At 39.7% G+C, this 22,491-nt stretch overlaps 1 protein-coding gene across 1 annotated transcript in view; it reads left to right on the top strand.

Moving 5' to 3' along the window:
• LOC149449763 (alpha-2-macroglobulin-like) overlaps positions 1-22,491 on the top strand; it is a 126,319-nt gene that overhangs the window by 98,207 nt on the left and 5,621 nt on the right. The window contains exons 22-35 of the mRNA XM_089692751.1: positions 215-275; positions 1,399-1,482; positions 1,829-2,005; positions 4,347-4,428; positions 5,989-6,145; positions 8,137-8,211; positions 9,427-9,589; positions 11,077-11,282; positions 12,472-12,687; positions 12,768-12,895; positions 13,416-13,506; positions 16,322-16,387; positions 17,252-17,354; positions 18,048-18,089. Of these exons, the coding sequence (XP_089548877.1) occupies positions 215-275; positions 1,399-1,482; positions 1,829-2,005; positions 4,347-4,428; positions 5,989-6,145; positions 8,137-8,211; positions 9,427-9,589; positions 11,077-11,282; positions 12,472-12,687; positions 12,768-12,895; positions 13,416-13,506; positions 16,322-16,387; positions 17,252-17,354; positions 18,048-18,089 (1,651 nt within the window). The remainder of the gene's footprint in view (positions 1-214; positions 276-1,398; positions 1,483-1,828; positions 2,006-4,346; positions 4,429-5,988; positions 6,146-8,136; positions 8,212-9,426; positions 9,590-11,076; positions 11,283-12,471; positions 12,688-12,767; positions 12,896-13,415; positions 13,507-16,321; positions 16,388-17,251; positions 17,355-18,047; positions 18,090-22,491) is intronic.

The raw sequence follows: 22,491 nt of genomic DNA, 5'->3' as shown, positions 1-22,491 counted from the left end.
AAAGTAAGGGATAGCTTGTTAGATTTCATTCTTGGTTTATGATTGAATAACTGACGTGTTGTACCTATATTCCAATATATTTTAAATGCACCCAAAAAACAGTAGAAAATGTAACAATGAAATACAAGGTGAACTTGCACTCTTTCTGCTCAGCATGTGCACTTGTAATGCTATCGCCATGTGTCCTTAAATTGTGTCTTATTTCTACTGACAGCCTGGAGGAGTCCTGGTGGAGAAATCACACAGCTCTCTGCTCTGCATCCAGGAAGGAGAAGGTGAGAAGACAATTATGGAAAATGGACACCAATTGTATCCTGAGCTTACTTGTAACCTTCTAAATTAACCTAGTTGTGATCTATTAACAAATACATTTCCTTTTAACAGCTACTTATAATGAAACTTACCTATTCTGTTCCTCCTTTTTTGGGAGCTCACACTTACCTTGGGCTACCAAGCACCCAGACATTTACAAAATTTGTAACTACTGCAGTTGGATTGAGGCTGTCTGTACTGTAAAGTCTGTAAAAAAAAAAAAAAGTTAATGATAAGTATTCACCTTTTCCACCATTTAGGTATAAGCAAACCACAGTATTCTTGAAGCATTATAATTGTATATAAAGCCAAAAGAGGTTTTCTTTTAGCCTTGAATGGGGAGTCAGGTTTTTATTGCAGTAAGTGTCCCTGCTGGGGGGGGTTCACTTGCCACCAATCATCGACAGAGAAGAAAACTTCCAATGCTGACACTAGTTATGGGTATATCTCCAAGAGGGCATTGGCCTAATTTTGGAGAGACCTCATGCTTTCTACTCCTTTTTTATCATCTCAGCTCATGGTATATGACCCCAGGGGACACTTCTGATGAGTTTAAAGGATATTTATACTTTCTTTAGTGAAGAAATCGCAGCAGTTTGAAGTTTTACTATATAAATAACATATTTCTTTTGTTGTTGTAACTAAAATATTTTGGGCTGCTGTTTCACGTGTCTCAAAGAATTCATTGTGCATACACTTATTTGGTTTGAAATTTAGAACTCTCCTGTTGCAATGTTAAAAAATATCAAAGAGCCATTCTGTAGGGCTTCATTCACATGGGAGGCTGTAAATACAGGTGGTTAATCTACGTTTTGTTCCAACTTCTCTCCCGCTCGCTCAAGTGAACTGTGCATGCAATGATAAAATCAAATTTTGGCAAGCTGGGTGGTGTTGACAGAGCCACTCAAGGCTCGAATTTTGGATGATTCGGCAAGAAGCAGCCAAAATTCAAACCTTTTATGGCTAGTTTTACTTTTTTCAGTTGGATATGAGTTAAATGGATGACTCTTTTTCAATCTCATTAACATAGTGACAGAGACGCTTTAATGTAGTACAACTTTATTAAGTGTCATATTGCTATTCTAGATAATACTAAGACAGAAGAGGTCTCTCTACAGTTTCCCAAGAACATCCTGAAAGACTCTGAAAGAGCGTATGTGACTGTGCTGGGTAAGATTCTGCTATACAACTTTACTCATCAAAAGACTGAATATTTTTGAAGTGTTATACCTGAAATCTGTTGCAGTATTGTACAATTTTCAGCTGATCAAAAAAGATGTTACAAAACAAAAAATTGTGAATAAATGTAGCTGCAGAAAATACATTTTCATGCCAAGAAATGTTAATTTAAAAGTCACATTTAAACTGAAATGTAATTTCTTACTTTGCCTCAGTGCGCTATGCTTCATTGAAAACATAAGACTGAGAATGTAAGAGTTATAAAAAGAACATGATATTCATATTTATGTTTTTTCAGTATTTATTTCTACATTTTGATTTTGTTTTATCCTTACAGGAGATATAATGGGCACAGCATTGCAGAACCTAGACCGTCTTCTAGCCATGCCATTTGGGTGTGGAGAGCAGAACATGGTCCTCTTTGCCCCCAATATCTTCATTCTACAGTATCTGGAAAAGACCCATCAGCTTACCGCTGAGATTAAGAGCAAAGCCATCAAATTTCTTGAAAGTGGTGAGACTTTCTGAAATTACTTGAAATGAAAAACATTTTTTTGGATTTGCAACTCCTTTCCCTATATTGATTAGTGGTTCCAAATGAATAATAACTACTGCAGTGGGGAACAGACACAAAAAGATAAACTAAGCATCTTTCCAAATAACTGTTTTGTTTATTCGCCCAATTGAAGTTTTTTCATACATGATTATGTAGCTATCACATTAATATTACAATTGTACTTTTATAGTAACAAGAGGTGTAACATAGGCAGGCTAATTTCTAATCAGGACTCGAAATGCAAACATGTAAACATAGTTATTGCTTTGTGCACAATGAGTGCAGTGGGCAGTACATAGGCAAAGCATACAAAATAGAACACAGTTATACGCAGAATGTACAATTTCTTTTACAGTACCATAGGAAACACAAGGTTATTTTCTACCTACTCTGACATTTCCGTTGTTGGATGTGGTTGCACCATCTGTATGAACTAGGCTTCGACCTAGATTATGCTGATTCTCCCAGCATGGATATTCTTTAGTGTTTTTGGTGGCATTTTGACTTGCAGCAAATGTGTGACATGCTCCTAATGCTGTCTTGCATGTACTTAATGGCAGCCTGCTCTTTCAGATCCTGCCAGTGTGTCAGATAATATAAGTGAGAAGAATGAGGGCAAACGTTTAATGTGAACTTATACTCAAATGTTTGCATAAAAGCAGTTTTCTAGCCTCCTGTAAAAAAATGTAAAAGTCAGCAACTACAAAAACTGTAGCTGTTGACTTTTAACAACAGTCACTCACCTGTCCCACGAGCTAGTGATGTGCTCACCCCAAACATTCTTTCCAGCAGTGTCCTGTCCCAGGCGCCGGCATCTTGGGAGTGGGAGTGGGTACCTGCTCCCCAAAAGCTCCCATTTCTTTACCAGGAGCAAGGGAGCAGGCCTTAAAGTGAAAATTGGCCTTTTGGGTGGAGCTCTGCTTAAACTATCTTTCTGAGATGTATAAATAAATAATAATGGACTGGAAATATTTACCTTTTCATTCATTGAGCTCCCCTACATCTCATGTAACCAAAAACCTAGCATTTGGCCACATGATTTCTGCCAGTGCTCTAAATAGCTGATCATAGTTACAAAGATATGTAAAAAAAGACACCTCCAATCAATTAAGACACAAGAAACAAAAATTTTGAATACAAAATAAAATTCTATTCTTTTAATTTTTGGCTTCCTTGCCCAGTCACCCCGCTACTATGCCAAAGAAATAAAGATAACAAAATTCTTTCTAAATTTTTAGTATAGTCTGCATAGGCCAAATAGATGAGAGATAACTATGATAACTCAGTAGGGATATTTCCTCATGTTTCTTATTTTAACCTTTAAAAGCTCAGATCATTAAAATGGGAAAGCATGGTATGTATTCTTGGGGAAACCACAACCTGCATTGAAATTGGGTAAATCTAAAACCCTTTGATAAATGCCACCAGTGTGTTGGGAGAATCTTTAACATTTTGGGGTTGATTTGCTGATGCTTTGTTTGTTATTTTTCTTGCATCTGATTAGGTATTCTTTGCAAAGTGAAGCTTCAGATAATTTACTAAGCTGTAGAGCAAATGCCCTTGCATAATGCAACTGCACAAAGTGATACTGTTGCAGGGATTTCAGCATTTCTTAGCAAAACAAATTCTTCATACCAGCCTCCTGGCTTTCTCTGGTCTCAGGTGCTTCAGGCCCATATCTGTCTCTCCTGTCGACAATTCTCAAATACACTCTTGTACACATATTCACTTCTGTATACCTTGCAGCAACCCTCTGCACTAGCCTACTCCCCTACTTCTAGGCAGAGACCTCTTCTCTCCCCCAAGGTGGAGCCATATACTACAGTCACCTTTCTCACAAAAATACTGTTCACACTTGCCCAATCAGTTTGCTGATTGCTGGCAAAACCTGGACACAGGATTGGAGACTTCATCCCTCCTAAGTCTACTCGAAGCCTCTGGACTTCAAGACCCAAATCGAGTTTTACCAATCTTCAAGGAAACTGAAAGTCCAGTTTCCTTGATATGACGTAAGCACCCTGGAGCCCCTCAACCTGCCTGGGAGAGAACCCTGGGTGGCAAAACTTTTTTTTTTGTTTGTTTTATCATGATAGGGCACCATACTGTCACATAAGGTATAATGTTTTATAGGCCTGGTCACCTAATGACTAATTTGGAATCTACAAATAAGTAAAATTTGCAGACTCTTGATACTAGAGCACTTACTATTTTGTCTAGTGCTGGTTACACAGATTACATATTGCATACGTTTCTTGTAAAATGTTTTACAATATTTACAATTTGTATGTATTTTCTTTAGGATATCAGCGACAGCTAACATACAAGCGTGATGATGGTTCATACAGTGCCTTTGGAAAGGGTGACCCTGAGGGTAACACATGGTGAGTGCCATGATTTATATTATTTTGACAGACAATAAAGCTCATAAAATTGATCCAAATCCTAACTAGCAATGTTTAATTTGCAAAACTATGTATCATAAACAATGGCCATTTTTTTTTAGAAATGGTCATCGTTCAGTAAAAAATAGCATATTTCTTAAAGTCTACAAATAGTTTGTGCAATCTGCTCCCATGGTCTTGTTTTCAGGGTTCATATCTGCCTTTTTTTCAAAAGCAAAACAAACTTGTACACTATGTCCCCTCCTAACTAGAGATACCATCCTGAATTAGCTTAAAGTATAGAGCAGTGGTCTCCAAACTGCGGCCCTTTGCTTGCCGTTATCCAGATCCTGGGACACTATTCTTTTCACTAATATGAGACACTCTTCCTCCCACTGCCTCCAACAATGGGCTATTATACCGCCCACCGACACCAATGATGGAGCATACATTTTTCCTTTGACACCACTGATGGGACACTATTCCTCCCACTAACACCAATGATGGGGGCATTATTCCTTCCACTGAAACCAACATTGAGGCACTATTCTCCCCACTAACACCAATGACACCAATGATGGGACACTATTCCTTCTCCTCCTAACCACAGTGGTGCTGTGTAATTTTTTTACTCCTACTGACCACCAACCCTGAGGCATTATTTGCTCCCAGTGGCCACAGTCCAACCCCGCTAAAGTCTAGAATGCAGTAAGCTGGCTCTTTGTTTAAAGAGTTTGGAAACTCCTGGTATAGAGGCTAGCCCCCCATTTTTGATACCGTCCTAAGGATCCACCAGCTTGGGGCTGATGTTTTGAGGTGTGTAATAGGTACGTTAGCTAACCTCTGCCCCAATCAACTGATATGTTGGAAGCTCGACTCATGTACTATTTAATTTGAAGTGTAACCCTCAATTTTCCACTTGATACTCTATATTGTGTATCCTTTTTCCTTTCCATTTTTGGGTTCACTTTTAGTTAAAAAGATGAACACAAACAATACTTTGAAACATCAAAAGTTGTCAAATTCTTTACAATTTATCTTAAAGCAGAATTTCAGTCTAATAAATTACATTTGTTGTTATAACAGACCAGTGTTTAAAGGGACATTCCAGTCAAGTACTTTCTTTTTTGTTTGTAACAAAGTGTAAGCTCCAGTGGGGGGTGCAGACAGCAATAAAACAAAAGTTTGAACCCTTGGGGGGTGGTTAAAACGTCACCCAGCCATGTGTTTTTGTTTTTTACCGCCCTCTGAATGCAAGTGTAAAGAGACCAAAAGTAAAAAAAAATATGTACAGTATGTTAAGAGGAGATATGACAACAATAGAACGTTCACTGCAGAGCTGCTGCTGCTGGCTCCTGCAATGGAACCCCATGTGTACGCCACACTTGTCGATGGATGATCATTGGCTCTGGTTTTACTGCCAATGCTTAGGTATCCTATGATCCACAGGTCATCAGTTGCTCAGTTTTACATAATTGTCTTTGAGGAAGTATAACGTGATTATTGGTTGAGGATATTAATAAACAGTCTACTAAATACGTTTGTTCCTCTATCCTACAGGTTATCTGCATTCGTAGTGAAGTCCTTTAGCAAAGGGCGGCCTTACATATTTATAGATGAAAGTCACTTAAAGCAATCGTTTACTTGGCTACAGAATATTCGTAAAAAGACTGGCTGCTTCCGCAATGTAGGGAGACTGCTAAATACTGCTATGCAGGTGATTTTTAATATCATTCTTACAAAATGACACATGTAAATTGTGATACAATGTTTACCATAGACATGGTTATAGTATAAAGGCATAGTACCTTCTATGTTCACATTCATGAATGTCCAAATTTTTATGTTTTGTTTGCTTGGACCATCATTTCTGGACGTACTCTTGAAAGACTCTCTAGCATTTTCTACAATCACACTCCTTATCAGCAGTTTCCAGTTCTTGAGTAAGAAAACTTTTTTGTATAAGTTTAACAGTTTGTACAGTTTCTTTATTATATAAATTATAACCGCTTCCTACTCCAATAACTATACAATCAGCTCCCCACAGCACCAACAACACCTTCACCCCTGAAGACGTAACAATTTCTTTATTAAACTGTATGTCTAGGCAAAATTAAAAAAAAAAACATGCTGCAATGTATGCACATTTTCCACTGTTTTGTTTCTTTAAAAACAATGCACGTTCACAAAAATACCAGATGACCCTGCCAGAAATCGTCTGCGCACCAAAATTCCTCTAGCGAGCTGAGAACTCTGCCTTTGTTGCACTGAAATCCCAGGCAGTGTTATCAGCCCTGCTTAGTTTACCTATGCTAGACTACAGAGCATCTCCCCCTATGTTATGGAAATTAGAACAGGGGAGATGCTGTGTAGCACAACAGGGCTGATAACATTGCTTTGGATTTTAGTGCAGCAGAAGAAGTGTTGTCAGCTCACTAGAGGAAGTTAGGAGTTCACCGGATTTCTGGCAGAATCATAATGTATTTTTCTGTGCTTGCAGTGTTTTTAACCAGTTGCCCTTTGCCCTATAGCACAAATACTGCCACAGGGTGGCAGGGCTGTGCAAAGCCACGTGTATATATACATGATTTGCATTTCCGGGTAGGGGGCACGCGTGCGCATCGCACTACCCGCTTCACCATTGGCGGCTACGGATGTCAATCACTGGGTCCCAGCTGGAAATTTTCCGCTGGCACCTGGCGATTGCCAAGGAACACTGACAGGGGAGAGACCTGTGTGTACACAACACAGGTCTCTCTCTTGCCAGCAAGAACATGCTGCTGTGTATTTCTCTGTATTTGCACAGCAGAGAAATACACAGCAGCATGTTTTCCAAGTAAAACACACACAGCACATGTTGTAAAACACAGCACACAGTTAACCCTTTGATCACCCCAGATGTTAACCCCTTCCTGCCCAGTGTCATTATTACAGTGTCAGTGCTTTCTTTTTTTTTAACGTTAGATTTTTATTGAAAATGTTTCAAATTACATACATAACATATGGATGTAGTCATTGTTGTATGATATGACATAAACCACTAGTAAACATGTTGAACAGAATAATGGTCATGGACATAAAAAACATAAACATTATACAGGTGGTCCTACAGAAATCAGAGTCAAATGATCAGTACAAGTTCTCCAGCACGTCAGAAGGAGGGGAGAAGATAAAGAAAGAAGGGAGCAAATACAGGGGTATTCACATACAAAGTATGACCTAGAATGGCAGCATAGTACATTTGTGTACGTATAGGAGACCTGAATCCCATGTAAAATTTCAGTATCACAAAGTTTATACCATATGAGCCAAGGTTTCCAGTTTTTTTTCAAATGCAGGTAACGTGTCATTTTGGATAGTTAAAACGTTCATAAGAATAGTGTTGTTGAGTGGTATAAACAGCCTCTGACAGATTGGGGGTTAATTCCTTTTTCCAGTGTCTGGTAATGGTTAAATTAACAGATAGCAACAGGTTTGCTACAATCTTGCAATAAGAGAAGGGGAATTTGTCTATTCCCAAGTTTAGTATGGCCAAGCCCGGATCGGGGGGGTTAATGTACCTGATGTATCTGACAACATTTTTAAAATTTTATGTCAAAAGCTGCAAATACTTTTGCAATTCCATAATATGTTCTTTTAATTAAGCTGGTTCAGCAAAGTTTTAGTCTGTACATGTTAGACATAAGTAACCATTGATCTTCATTACAGGGAGGAGTGAAAGATGATGTCTCCCTTTCTGCTTATGTGACAATGGCTCTAATAGAGGCTGGTACATCTCTTGAGGTAAGTGATCATCAGCAAAAATATTGTTACATACCTGTATATGTTGTACCTAACCAAGAGAAAAAGTGATCTTGCAATGTTGCCTCCAAGCATAACAACTGTTTTTCCATCAATTGCTTAATGGTAGGTGCTGTTAGAATGGGTATACAGTTGGCCACTGGTGTTCCATCCCCGTCACATCACATCACCCCTGAGCACGGGTAGACAACTGGGCCTGTAGCAGCTCCATGTTTTTCTATGTAATCAATTTGTGCCCAAGAAGGAAATCAGATATGCCCACTGGTGGGGTAAGAATAGGATCAATTATACATAATGACAAATTAGGCGTTTTTTAGGTGGTTGTTAACTATTTAACGGAAATTAGGTTTGAGCTTTAGATTTGGGTCAGCCATGAGTTCAACCAAATCTGTTTACAGTTCACCAAATGGTGAAAAAATACAGATTTGGCCAGTTTGCCCACCTGCCAAGCCTCCAGCTGACCGAGTCCCAAACACTGGTATCACTACCTCCACTGAATGACAACGTCTCACTGGTCAGTTGCTAGGGTGTTGGGCTGCACAGCTTCACTGGTTACCAGGAGACAGGTGGTTGCCTGTCGACCACTAGATCATCATTTTCAGCAGCCCGAACAAAAGCAAACAGTTCCTGGATGATGGTCAAAGATTCTACCTGTATGGTATTCAGCCAGATCCCTTTTTTTTGTTTTGTATAGAGAAGGGAAGAATTAGCACCTCTTACAGCTTTTTATTAGTATCTGTGTCTCCGTTGCTGGGATGTCCCTTTACTCTGTGCTCCCTTGACCACCAGGGTTGTGAATTGAACTATCTCTTATCCTTCTTTGGAAAACCTTGCCCATACTTTTCAAACCACAATCAAATAGAGAATAAATGCCACCATTACCGTCTCAAGTAGATTGTATAGAAAATACATTCCAGGGAGGGTAAACAGAAAATTCAATTCACAGCAATGCCTTGGGTGTCACAGACACAGACAGTTATAAGAAGTTTTTCCAGCAAGAGACACAGATGACATTATTTCTAAACTGAGAAAAACATTTTGGCTGCAGTTCTACTTAAAATGTATTTAAAAAATTGCAGATTTTAGTCATATACGTAGATCACATCAGAGGCATCATGCATCTTTATCCTCTTGATTACTCTTCCCAATGTTATTTTAGCAAATACTGAAATTTCATACTAGTCAATTTATTTCTAGGATCGTGTGGTTAGAAACGCAGTGTCCTGTCTGCGGAAGGCTGCTGTGGATGTGAACAGTGTATACACTTTGGCTCTGCTGGCCTACACCTTTACATTGTGCAGAGAGACAGAGCTCAGGGCAGCTGTATTGGACAAACTGGAAGAAAAAGCTGTACGAGGAGGTGAGGAATAGATTTACTAAAATGATTCCAGGCATAAGTCATTGGGGTTGATTTACTAAAGGTAAATGCACCTGCAAGTGCACATCAAGTGCACTTCAAGTGCACTGCAAGTGCATTTATTTTAGATTTAGATCCAAGAGGCAGCTCTGAAATGAGGAGAAGCTCTGCTGATTTCTTTCATCCAATCATGTACAAGCAAAAATGCTATTTTTTTTATTTTCCTTGCATGTTCCCCTCAGATCTATAGCAATTGCTCTTTCAGTGCACTTGCAGTGCACTTCCAAGTGCACTTCGAGTGAACTTGCAGTGCACAGCCTATTTGCCTTCAACCCCATCGTATATTTTAACTGAACAATTGTTTAATTTTTTTTAACATTACATTTATTCAATTGCAATCCTTCTTTACACCACTCTTCTGTTGGGGCTGAAACTGTGAGTGCGCTGATTACTAAAAGGGGGAAAGGATCAGATACAATGATAATTACCCTGTAAGTGGAAAACATATTAAAAAATGGGGTTTTGGCCAATTATATATTATTAATGTTTATACGTTGTAAAAGGTATGTTTTATTACATTTTAAAACACTATAGATATTAGTGAAACCAAACATTTATTATACACTATATGGTTAAAACGTTGTGGACATCTCTCCAAATATTGGAGTTTAGGCAATTCCAGTAATGATTACTGTCAAAACTAAACCATACAGTATAAAGACATTTTAGACAACTGTGCACTTTCAAACTTGTGGCAGCAATTTGTTGAAGGCTCTCTTCTGTTCTAACATGGTTTTGCCCCGGTATACACAACCAGATGCTTAAAGATATGGCTTAATGATTTTAGTGGAGGAACTCAAGTGACCTACACAGAGGCCTGACCTCAGCCTTACTGAACACCTTTTGGAGGGATTGCAACACTGATATAATGCCAGGATTTCTTGTCCATCTTCAGTACTTGACCTCAGCAATGCTCTTTTGGCTGAATAGGAACACATTCCCACATGCACTCTCCATAACCTGTGTTCGTCCCACTATTCTCAACAGATTGCCCCTATTGTGCATTTTAGTCTACACTTAAAAATATCATGGAAGGCCTTCACAGAAGAGTGAAGGCTGTTATAGCCTCAAAGAGGCTGCCAATCTCTTATTAATACTCATTTTGGACATATTGTGTTTGACAAAGGATTAGCACTTGGCAGTGAATTGTGGTTTGAGATAACTAATGTCTATTTTCAGACCACCATCTAAAACCTTGGACTGAGCCATATGGGGGGAGGGGGAGAATTGCCTCATTAATTAGGTATAAATGTCAAACCCAACTCTAACTTTGCTGTGGCGGAATTCCCCTTAAATGCGAGCTCCAGTGTCTTCTCATGTTGTGGCTGATGACAATCCAAATACCACAGAGATCCTGCAAAATCTATAGTAAAGTACTATAGCAAAAGACAAGATCATAGTGTAATTATGTAGTGTCTTTGTATTTACAGATGGACAGCTCCACTGGGAACGGGATTCTGCTCCTCCCATTCAAGATTCATACTGGTACAGAGCTCCATCTGCTGAGGTAGAGATGACCTCCTATGTGCTCCTGGCTCTACTCTCTGGACCTAAACCTGACCTGGCCAAAGCTACACAGATTGTGAACTGGCTAAGCAAACAGCAGAACCCCTATGGAGGCTTCTCATCTACACAGGTGACTGATAGAATTCCAGTATTACATATTCCATTGCCATTTTCATTAGAGATCAAGTCCACCAAAACATGATTATACCATTATGGCTGAACTCTGGGTGTTAAATGTCTCATTGACTGGAGGAAAATAACTCTCAGCACCCCAGATGCCCTGTCTGTTCAACCCCAGCAAAGCCATGGTTAGCGCTAGATTTGAAATCTGCACCTGCTTGGCTAAAGTAGACCTCAGCAGACCACAAATATACCTACCTTCCTTTCATGTTGACAGGAGTTAAAGAGAAGCTCTACATAAGCTATAAGTCATGGTGTTGTAGCTCTCATTATGCTATGGAATCCACTCTCACAGTACTGATAGACCAAGTGCTGTCCCATGTTTGAGTCCCATACTACTTCATACCCTTCTGCACCTGGCATTGAATAGAGCATTGAGAGATTAAAGAAAAGATTAATATCAATGGCAGCCTATATTCCTTCGGTACAGGTTTCCTTTGAGCAGCCTCTTGCATCAGAACTTATGCATACTAAAGCCTGTAATACTGTATGCACCTAAAACCTAAGATAAAAATTTAAACTGCATAAGCAAAACTTCTGACATCCTAAAAATGTACTGGTGGGGCTGGATACCCAAGTAAACACATCTACACTCATCAAAATGGATCTTTCATAGAAATATATGAAGAACCCAGCACTGGTCTGGCAACACCACTGTTTGGCATGAAACTAAGTGTACAATAAAAAGTCTGGGAAAAATGGAGATTGGATTTAATGGTGGAGTCAGAATTAGTGGAAGAGTTTTATACTATATGTTGATTATTGTATTTTTTGTTGTTGTTTTTTTTGGATCATAAATAAAATCTGTCACTTTGTCCATTTAGGGAAACATTACAGGTTATCTTTTCTTCTACCCCACGTGACAGTGTTTAGGTTGATGATCTAATGAGCCCTCATACCTAAATGTTAATCTGGTATTTCTAGTGCTCCAACAGATGAATACAATATTAGGGGACCATTGTGAAGGTATCAGCAGTTCACTTTGACCTAAAGGGCCAAATTCTTTCCTTTTTTTATCACCCAATGCTTAAAAAGGCTTACCTTTAGAAACAATATGTTAGTTGCAGGAACTGAACACAATCTGAAATCTGCTACTTCATTAGAGGCCTTCACAAACATCATTTTCTTATTCCATGTAGGACACAGTTGTGGCTCTCCAAGCTCTGGCCAAGTATTCCGAGCTCACATTTAGTGATAAGGGTGATATGACTCTGACTGTCAGTGCTAGCTCAGGATTTCTGGAAAAGTTCCATGTAGACCAAAGCAACCGCCTCCTCCTTCAGAGAGCATCGCTTCCGGCTGTTACTGGAGATTACACGGTGTCAGCCACAGGGAATGGCTGTGTATTTGTACAGGTAAGAGGAAACCAACTCTCTGTCTTCTTTTCTCTCAGCTTTGTCATTCTCAAACTCGATTTTCTGTGCTCACCTCACAGGCAGTTCTGAGATACAATGTCCCTCCAACCAGAAGGGACACCAGCTTTTCATTAAAGGTGACAACACATTCAAACAGAGAGTGTCTGGGGGATCCAGTGACAAATTTTGAGATTCACATCAGTGCTGCGTGAGTTTTATTACTGTTTTCGATTATTCATCAGCGGACCCATTTAAAACCTTAGGGTATAACATGGCCATAATTTTCTAATGAATCGTACAATAAATACAGTAAATAAAACATTCCTAAAAGTTTTAACTCATTCAATTGAAAATGTATTTTTGCCTGTGTTACTGTTGGAAAGATTTGCCTCACGTCTTGTACTGATGGGATCCCAGAGACTTTGTGGTGAGATTCTTGAACACAGGTCCTAAAACACTTGGGCGGGCTATAAAAATAAAGCCAGTGTATACAGATCAACCTGGTATTTTTCAGTAAATGGTTCCCTTCCAGGTTATCATATCACATAGCTGATAGCTAACTCAATGTGTGTCAGGCAGGCAAAGTGTGGCACCTGCTTACTAATGGGTGTCACTGATGTTGAACTACTCAAAATGGTCATGTTACCTGAAAATTATCCTAAAGTATTAAAGGGCAATCACAGATTATTTAACTCTAGCCCTGTATTTTTTTTTTTATACTTTCACAGCTACACTGGAACCAGGGAAAGAACTAATATGGTTGTTATAGAAGTGAAGATGCTGTCTGGACACATTCCGATCAAACGTACAGTAAGGAAGGTAAGGATGTCTACCAGCAAATATTTTATTAGCATACATCAAAAAGTTGAGTGTTTCAGGCCACTGCACAAACAAAATATAATAATATGGGGCACGGTGGTGGCTCATTGCTTAGCATATCTGCATTACTACATCTGTTCTTGGGGTCATTTCTTATCTGAGAATCTGTCTACATGGAATCTGTATGGTCTATCCATGCATTGTGTATTTCCTCTGGGTTGTACAGTCTTAAAAATGAGGTGTGGATTGCAGTAACCCATAGTACCTGGAAACCAGGCAAAGTAGCCTTTACTTTGTCTGCAAGAAAATTAATCTGGATTAGCTACTATAACTTACTATACTTTGCACATTGTCATTGCATGGAGTTAGGTTGTTTTTGTTTTTTTAACCAGTTAAGAAATATGGACATAAGAGGTACATCTAAAAAAACTGTATTTCAGCTCCCAGGGAGGTGGGTCCTTCTGTTCTTTTCCTACTGCAGTTGTTCTTTCACTAATATCAGCAAGATTGTCATTTTGACACACTGTGCTCCAGAAGCTCAGACAGCAGCTCCTGTTTAAATAATTGAAAAATCATTGATATATACTGTAAATTGTAACAATATTATTGTAACTAGTTGTTTGATGTGCATGGAAAAATATTTTCCTATGCTTAAATACTGCATAATATAAAACAAAGGAGGCTTTGACTGGCAATGGTGGGCCAACCTGTTTTGTGCAGGGAAAGCTTTGAATTACTGAACATACACTTCTCTCAACAATGGGTGAGGATCAACACTCAAGAATCTCGACTAGGATAAAATGTAGTACACCTGGAAAACTTTTGTCCTTTTAATGATCAACTTTCTTTGCATACTAGGTCTGGTCATGGTGACTGGAGACAGTAGGCTTAATATTTAGGATAGTCCCCAATCAGATATATGGGTACAAGATACAGAATTCAAAAATACTGTTGCAAGAATAATCTTTCTGTTCAAAAAAATTATTATTTTCTCTTTGTATTAATTATAACATCAGTAAAAGGATCTGGAGTGCAGTAAAAATGCCATCCTAGGCATCATACAGTGAAAGCACAGATGTACAAAGGACAATAATTGAACCTCAAGGAAATGAGCCCGTGAGTTACAAATATGCAAAAAAAACCCAGCATAGTGACAAGTCCTTAGATTTTTGTGGTGTCATCAAACAAGTATCCCTGTTATATCATGTAAGACCACTCAGGCCTGCGCAGAATATCAGGTATAATTAATAAAACAAGAAGGATCTGAGGGATAATGGCATCCAAATAAGTTAATAAAGAAATATTAGGGCAGAGAGAGGAGAAAAAAAATATTTTTCAGCCAAAGAAGAGCCCCCACACAAAAATCTCATCTGTACGAGATATGAGAAGTCAGTGAATGAGAGAAATGACATTATCCACCCAAAAAGGAGAAGAGCAAAAACAAAAAAAAACAATGAGAACAAAGAAATTTACCAAAAACTTATTTTTTTAATATACATTAACCATTTAACTACTCTATGAGCTAAACCTTGTCTTTATATTGTTGGTGGTACTCTTTGTGCATGGTGGTTAAAGTGCACCAATACATAAGAAACTTGACTATCTTAATAGATTCTACTCAGGGACGGACTGACCATTTGGAAACTCGGGCACCGCCCGAGGGCCCGGGGTCAGTAGGGGGCCCCATGAGATGCCCCTGGTACCTTTTTCATAGGCTTTTTTGAGTTTGGGCAAGGACGCAGGGACCCCATGATCCCTTATTGCCCGGGGGCCCCATGAGTTGTCAGTCCACCCCTGATTCGACTAACTAAAATTAATAGTAGTACTTGCCTGCATCCTTTTTACATCATTTCCCTAGTCTCAGCACTTTGTATTCCCTACTATTCAGAAACCTGTGCAGCCATTTAAAAAAAAAAAGAAAAGTAAAAAAAGTCAGGTACACAGCATACAAAAGATGAGGCATATGATGTCATTGGTGGCTCACTGGAGGAGAAGGAATAAGCCAGCCGCCAATGGCGTCATGCGCCTCATCTACCACATTACCCTATTGGGAAAAAAAAAGCCTTTTCCATGAGATGATAATAATGTCATACTATGCATAGGCAACATTAGGGCTTGTTCACACTTGCCTAATTTCTAACTCTTTACAAATGTCCCTATAGCATTTGACAGGTGTTAGACAGGTGTTTGGAGAGCGTTTTTAACACTCTTCAAATGCCCAATGCGCGGTTTTGACACGTTTTCCAAGCATTAAAACCACACCACAAATGCCTGTAATAAAGTTAATGGTATTAACACCCCGCAAACGCCTCTCAAATGCCCCACCAATGCCCACCTGCTAGGCGTTTAAGGAGCATCACCATAGACTTGAATGGGAGGCATTGAAAGGTTTCAACTCCTCCTGACTGGATATGAGGCGCCAATTTTGCCGCGTCACGATGCTAACGCTTCAGTGTAAACAGCACTGTGTACTGCCATGTGTATAATTTTCATAGGCGTTTGAGGAACGTTAAAAAACGCCCCTCAAAAGCCTGCAAAACACTTGCTTACAAAGCTAGTGTGAACCTAGCCTAAGGTGCAAAGGTCATGCAGTGCTGCAGGCTGATGGAAATTTTTGTTAAGGGGGGACAGGTCCATTTTAACTTGGCTAAGCTCATTAAGCTGAAATGTAAGTTTGGGATTCATCTCAGTTATGATCCAGCTACAGGGACAAATACTAACCCAACATCATCACCAAATGGTGACAGGAGACTTTAACCTTCTTATATTAACATAATATGAATAATAAGATATGTTATTGTTGTTTTTTTTACAGCTGAAGGACAGACTGATACAGAGAAGTGAAATGCAGACTGACATGGTCACTTTATATCTAAATGAGGTTTGAACGCCTTTTTTCATTTACCTATTAACCTAAGATAGCAGCTATATGATCCATCCTCTGTGTAGCATGATTGTGACACACAAATGCAGCTCATTTTGAATCACTTATCCCAGCAGACACTCGCAGTGCTGGCCTTGCCTTAAGGGCTATTTCACACTGGCGTTGAATTCTACAGCAGCCTTAAGCCTGGGTTCACATATATGCGGTGCGGTATATCGCATGTGATTCACACAGAAACCGCACTGCATTCCTGTTCAAATCACATGCGATTTGTGTGCAGTGCGATTGGAGACAAACATGTCTGGAAAGGTTGAAGGCACCAGGCAAACATGGAGACTGGCTACTAGATGGTAGGACACACTGACAACAGCTGTGGGGATGATCAAATAGGACAGTCATAACTTCAACATTTGGGCTTGTAATGACATAGCCGGTTTGATGTCTTTCAAAATTGAAATATCAATTGTATGGGCTGTCTACAGCATGCATAAAATCCTTCTCTAGCATGATGTCATCATGTGCTGTGATTGGCCAAAGAATTGCATCTGACAAAATGACAAGATTTCCAAACCCTATCCAAAAGCAAAAAATGGCAAGGGATATACTGTAAATACATCATAATACTCTCTTAATTGTACTCATTAACTTGTTTATTAATAACTTTTCATCCTTTAGTACATCTGTCACAGATTTGTATCATATGTATCATCACACATTTGTATAATCTGTCACACCTGGTATCATTCTGCAATTGGTGGAAACCAAACAGTTACCACACTTTACTTTTTATTTCTATTTATCGGTCAGTGTACCTTGTTTTTGGCTGTTATAAAGCACTGCAATGTTATTTTTGCTTGCTAGGTGGGACATGATCCTGTGGATCTTTCCTTTATGATGGAACAGGACGTGGAAGTCAAGGACCTGAAACCAGCTACAGTAAAAGTCTATGATTATTATGAGACAGGTAATAGCTTTCTCGGGTTAGGTCAGCATTAGCAATCTCATGGCTGCTTTTCTTTAAATAATACGTCTTTAAACCAGAGCTCCACCCAAAAGGGGAAGTTTTGCTTTAAGGACTGGTCCCCCGCTCCCTGTTAAGGATTGGCACCTTTGGGGAGTGAGGTGGGGGGGGAGTGGGTACCTGATAATGACATGTACCCGCTCCCACTTCCACTAAGATCCCCTATGCCTAGACACGTGACAGGTCCAAGAAAACTACGGGACCATTCACAAAGCGCAGTGCTACGTGCGCATGCTCAGTAAGCACCCGGCTGTGAAGCCACAAGCTGTCAGAGCTGGGTGCTCACACTGAAGGTGCCGGGAACAGAGGGCGGCCGGTGAAAGGGGCTGCATTGGGGACACTGCGGGATCGAGGGGCAGGTAAGTGTTCATTTTTAAAAAGTTAGCAGCTACAGTTTTTGTAGCTGCTGACTTTTATTTATTTATTTTTTTCACTGGAACTCCACTTTAAGTTAAACCAGGAAGAATTTTTTGGGCTGGAGGGTAATGGAATAATCCTGGTGTAAAAATCACTCCTTCCATATATCACATCTTCGTTACTGTTTGGATTGTTTCATATATCAAGTGTATGTCTCTGATAGGATATGGTATTTTATGGCATTTTAAATGTTATTCTTTTACTCATTTTACCTTCCAGATGAACAAGCAGTGGCAGAATACAACCATCCCTGCAATGCAGGTAAGGATGTCAAACTTGTATACTTTAAATTAGATGGGTAACATTTTTTAAAAGAAGATTAATGAGAGATGACATGACCCCTTGCCTTGTGTGCTAATCCCTATCTATGGTGAATACAAACACATGCCTAACTTCCTGCCTAGTGTCAGAGCCCAACTCCAGCCAAAACATTTTTTTTTTCAGTTTCTGATAGACATTTGAACAGTAACCATTTTTAAAAAGTTTTGTTCCTGTGTTATGGAGAAATCACCTTGCTTAATCAAATGTAACAGAAGAATAAAAAATAAGCAGGGCAGTTGTCATTGGGACCGGGTGACACAGATGAAGGGTTCTTTTAGACTTGTAGTTGAGGGGGGTATTAACCATTTGTGGTTGAGGGCTGCGTACATGCAATGGTTGCAATGCTCTGCATTGAGCCCATGGCAAAGATTATCACTCCTGTTGTATTCAGCAGGCAGTAAGTGAATGGAGTACAAGGAGAATTGCCATAAATGCCACACAATGCAGAGCATTGGTGTGGTAACTTCAGTGTTAAAGCAGGGGATGATGAGGCATCACATTGCCTCCTCACCACCAATAAAATGTCTCTGAAAACCCATCCGGACACAGATGATTTTTCAGGGGTATGGCAATTTGGATGCAAGTCTAAATGTAGCCTAATAATAACTGGACAGGGGGGCTAAGCATCTAACCCTTTCTAACCCTTTCTAATGTTATTAGAAAAAAGTGTTTTGTTGCAGTCTATGTCCCTTCCGGGGGAGCTTTCCCATCACTTCCTGTCCTATTGAGGACGCAGACCACAAATAAATTATTGATAAAGTTTCTAGTCCTCTTTCAATCTTTCCAAAACTTTGTTACTCCAAGGAAAATACAAAACTACCCTTAAAATACAGGGCACCCTGCAATGGTAGTTTTTCTCTAGGGTACCATTAAAAAGCAGAAATAGTTACAATATGCTTAATTCCCTCATGTTTTCTTCTACGCAACCAGTCTCTCAAACCCACTTGTCTTCAGTGTTCTCTCAGTCCCAGGCACTCTGACATCATCATGTACAATGCAGTACCTGTAATCCAGCATTGTGAGTGAGTATGCAGAGGGCTTTCCCACAAACCAGAGCACTGGAGAGAAAAGGAGAGCACCAGTTGCTGGAAAAGCAGGAGGGCGGTTGCACGGGGGAAAGGGGGGGGGGTTGGGAGGAGAGATGATGGGCAATAGTTAGGTTGTTTTTCTATAGATAGGAAGGGTTTTGGACCCCGGGTTTTCTTTGTTTTCTTGGTTATACAGTACAAAAACATACAAACAGTATTTTCCAAAAAAAAGGAAGGGGGGGGGGGGGGTTAGAACTCTGTTTGGGGTTATGTCTGCAATGCTATCCAGGGCTCTGTTAGAGGGGGGTTTTCTCACTTCTTGTCTTGCTGGCAATTGTTTCACCAGACAGGAAGTTAGGGGAAATCTACAACAGGGACAATGACAGGAATTCAGGAATTCAAATCTGATATTCAAATCCCCTACTATACAAAAGAAAAGCATTGTTAAAGTTCCCTCTTGTTAACAAAAAGGGTGCTTCTGACTTCCATTGTAATTGTTGACTTACATTATATATATTATATACAGAAATGTACCATTCAAAGATAGGCATTGGCTTCATTTAATTAGACCAGCATTTCCAAACCTTTTTAACATAGAGGAACCCTTGAAGTAACTTTCCAGTCTCAGGGAACCCCTGCTAGATATTACTATATCTACAACTCATGATACATTAGTGTTATGGCCAGTGGGAGGAATGCTCCTTACACTTGTGGACATTGGGAAGAATTAGCCCCTTACAGATAGCTAAAAAGATCAATGGTGTCAGTGGGAACTTATCTGAAAGGTAGAAATTGCTCATTGCTCAAGGAACCCCTTGCAACCTCTGGAGGAACCCTAGAGTTCCATGGAACCCTGGTTGAGAAACCCTGAATAAGACTAAGGAATTTCTGTTACTTATTAGTAATTATAGGATTATTTATTGGAAAACTTTACAAATGAATGCTCTGCAGATTGCTATGTGAAGGCTATACAAGCTCTCAGCTAACAGTGATATGAGACAACAAACACCATCTTGTTTTGCCTTCTATGCCACTATTGCTTTGATTGCTGTTCTTCTTTACAACATTCTGGGTGAAATAAAGTCCACTGAAGATTTATCCTAAAGGATCTAGGCTTCTGAGATAGATAGATAGATAGATAGATAGATAGATAGATAGATAGATAGATAGAGAGATAGATAGATAGATAGATAGATAGATAGATAGATACACATACACTTTTGCAGAAAAACACATTGGCTGCAGTTGGGCTATAAAGAATAAGTTCACCTTTAAAAAAAAAAATAGCAAAAACACATCTTTTTTGTAGGTGAAAAGAATGTGAATTTATTATTTTTTTTTACTTGGAGCCTATAAAGCATTGCACCCACGATCTACAGATCGCTGAAACCATACAGGACTGCAGAGTTGTCAGTGTATCTGTCTGCTCATACCTCATACGGGCAGGCAGATACACACTGACAGGAAAAAAACAATGAACTACCAGAGCGCTCAACAGCGTCTTGTTAGTTCATTGAGAATTACAAGCCGTACTTGTAGTTTCCCCTTTACAGAACTCTGTGAATGAATGACATGTCCGAGTGGGCCCAGCATCGCTCGGTCATATTTTTTTTCAAATAGTGACAGCAAGCATGGAGAGAAGATCCCCCGCTTGCTGTCACTAGAGGAAGTGGAGTGGGCAGCAGCTGCAGGAGTGGGAACATGTTATATGTTCCCAAAGGTGAACATATCCTTTAATATGCCAAAAACATGAGATGACACTTGTCTAATCAAGGTATTTTATTCAGGTGGGGCAACCTCAGGCCTTCCGTACTTTCTGTCCCTTCCACCTATATCTTAATGACCTGCTGATGCAACACAAGCATTGTTCCGCTTGCTGTCTCTGTCACTGAAGAGGCAGAGACCAAAGACAGCCGAGGCTGTCATTCACATCGCTGGATCGCGATGAGGCTCAGGTAAGTATTGAGGTGGGTGGAGAGCACTGCTGTACACCGGTTTTTTACCTTCATGCATAGAATGCATGAAGGTAGAAACCTTCAGCATTTGCAACTACTTATATTGAACAAGCTGAAGTTAGAAGCTGATTGTCTACCATGCACAGCTGCACTAGATTTTGCACTCTTCAGTTTCAGTTTCAGTAAATCAACCCCAAAGAATCAGATACATGGGGCAAGAACAGAGCCAGATCATCCACAAGGCAACCTAGACAGATGTAAATAAATAGATGTCCAAGGGCCCAGCTACAACTTTCATACAGTCAACCAGAAGACAAGCACAACTGGTTACAGCTGTTCATGCTTTTACAAGGGAGGATGCACCTGTAGGTAGATGGTGTCTGATTGGGAGGGTCCATGCCACTACAGACAATGCAAATGGGACAGCTTCATTGTGCCTGCTGCAATCATTATCAAAGTTTTATTAAGGCACCATTCTGCCTTAACCAATCTCTGGGCAAGACGTCATTAGCAACTAAAGACAAACTTTAGCTTCTATTCTAACTCCATCCAACCCCCTACCCCACCTACATCATTTTTAGTCTTTAGAAATACTTTTTTCAAGGTATCTTTAGTCCAGTCATATGACATCATAGGTCTACTTCTTCCAGCAGTGGGTAGGTCCTGAATGTTGCACAGAACATTTGCCTGCATGGCACGTTGTGCAGCCAGAAGGCAGATATTTGACTCCCTGGGCTCACGTTCAGTGAGTGTCAATCAACCCTGAAGAGAACTGATATTAGATGGCTATTTAAAAAATACTGGTGTTGGGTTGAGATGTAGAATAAACACATCCACGTATGGCAGTCGATTCTGTTATTGGTTATCCATCAAATACAGGTATAAGGACAAACCAATTGTCCAAGCATGCCTATTTTATTTTATTGCCTAGACTCATCTGCAAAAAACTTTTTCTTGCCTCACACATCTGTATCTTTGCCTGCACATCTAAACCACCTTCTCTCTCAATGGTTTGATTAACTTTTGTACTTTTATGTCCACAGTACTTGTGTATGTATATACAGCAAATATGTTTTTGTATACGTAGCACTACCCCCTTAGGAGTTGCTGTGTTATTCTCAGGCTCCCTGTCACTCTGGACCCCTCTCTGGAAGCCCAACCCCCACTGACACCACTGTATTTTTCTGACCAGAGTAAATTATCACCAGAAAATAGACTTGCACACAGATTAGGGTGAGCTGATATGATGTTTATATTAAACTTGGCTGTAAACTCAGTTACACAGCATAAAGTGGCATATATGTACATAGCACTCTTAGCAACTCTTAGCAAAGAAAACAACACATACAGAAAAATCTC

The sequence above is a fragment of the Staurois parvus genome, unplaced genomic scaffold (genome assembly GCF_062004578.1).
Source record: "Staurois parvus isolate SC_StPar_1 unplaced genomic scaffold, SC_StPar_1.0 ptg000604l, whole genome shotgun sequence".
Lineage (NCBI taxonomy): Eukaryota > Metazoa > Chordata > Amphibia > Anura > Ranidae > Staurois > Staurois parvus.
This window is presented reverse-complemented; position numbering and strand designations above follow the sequence as displayed.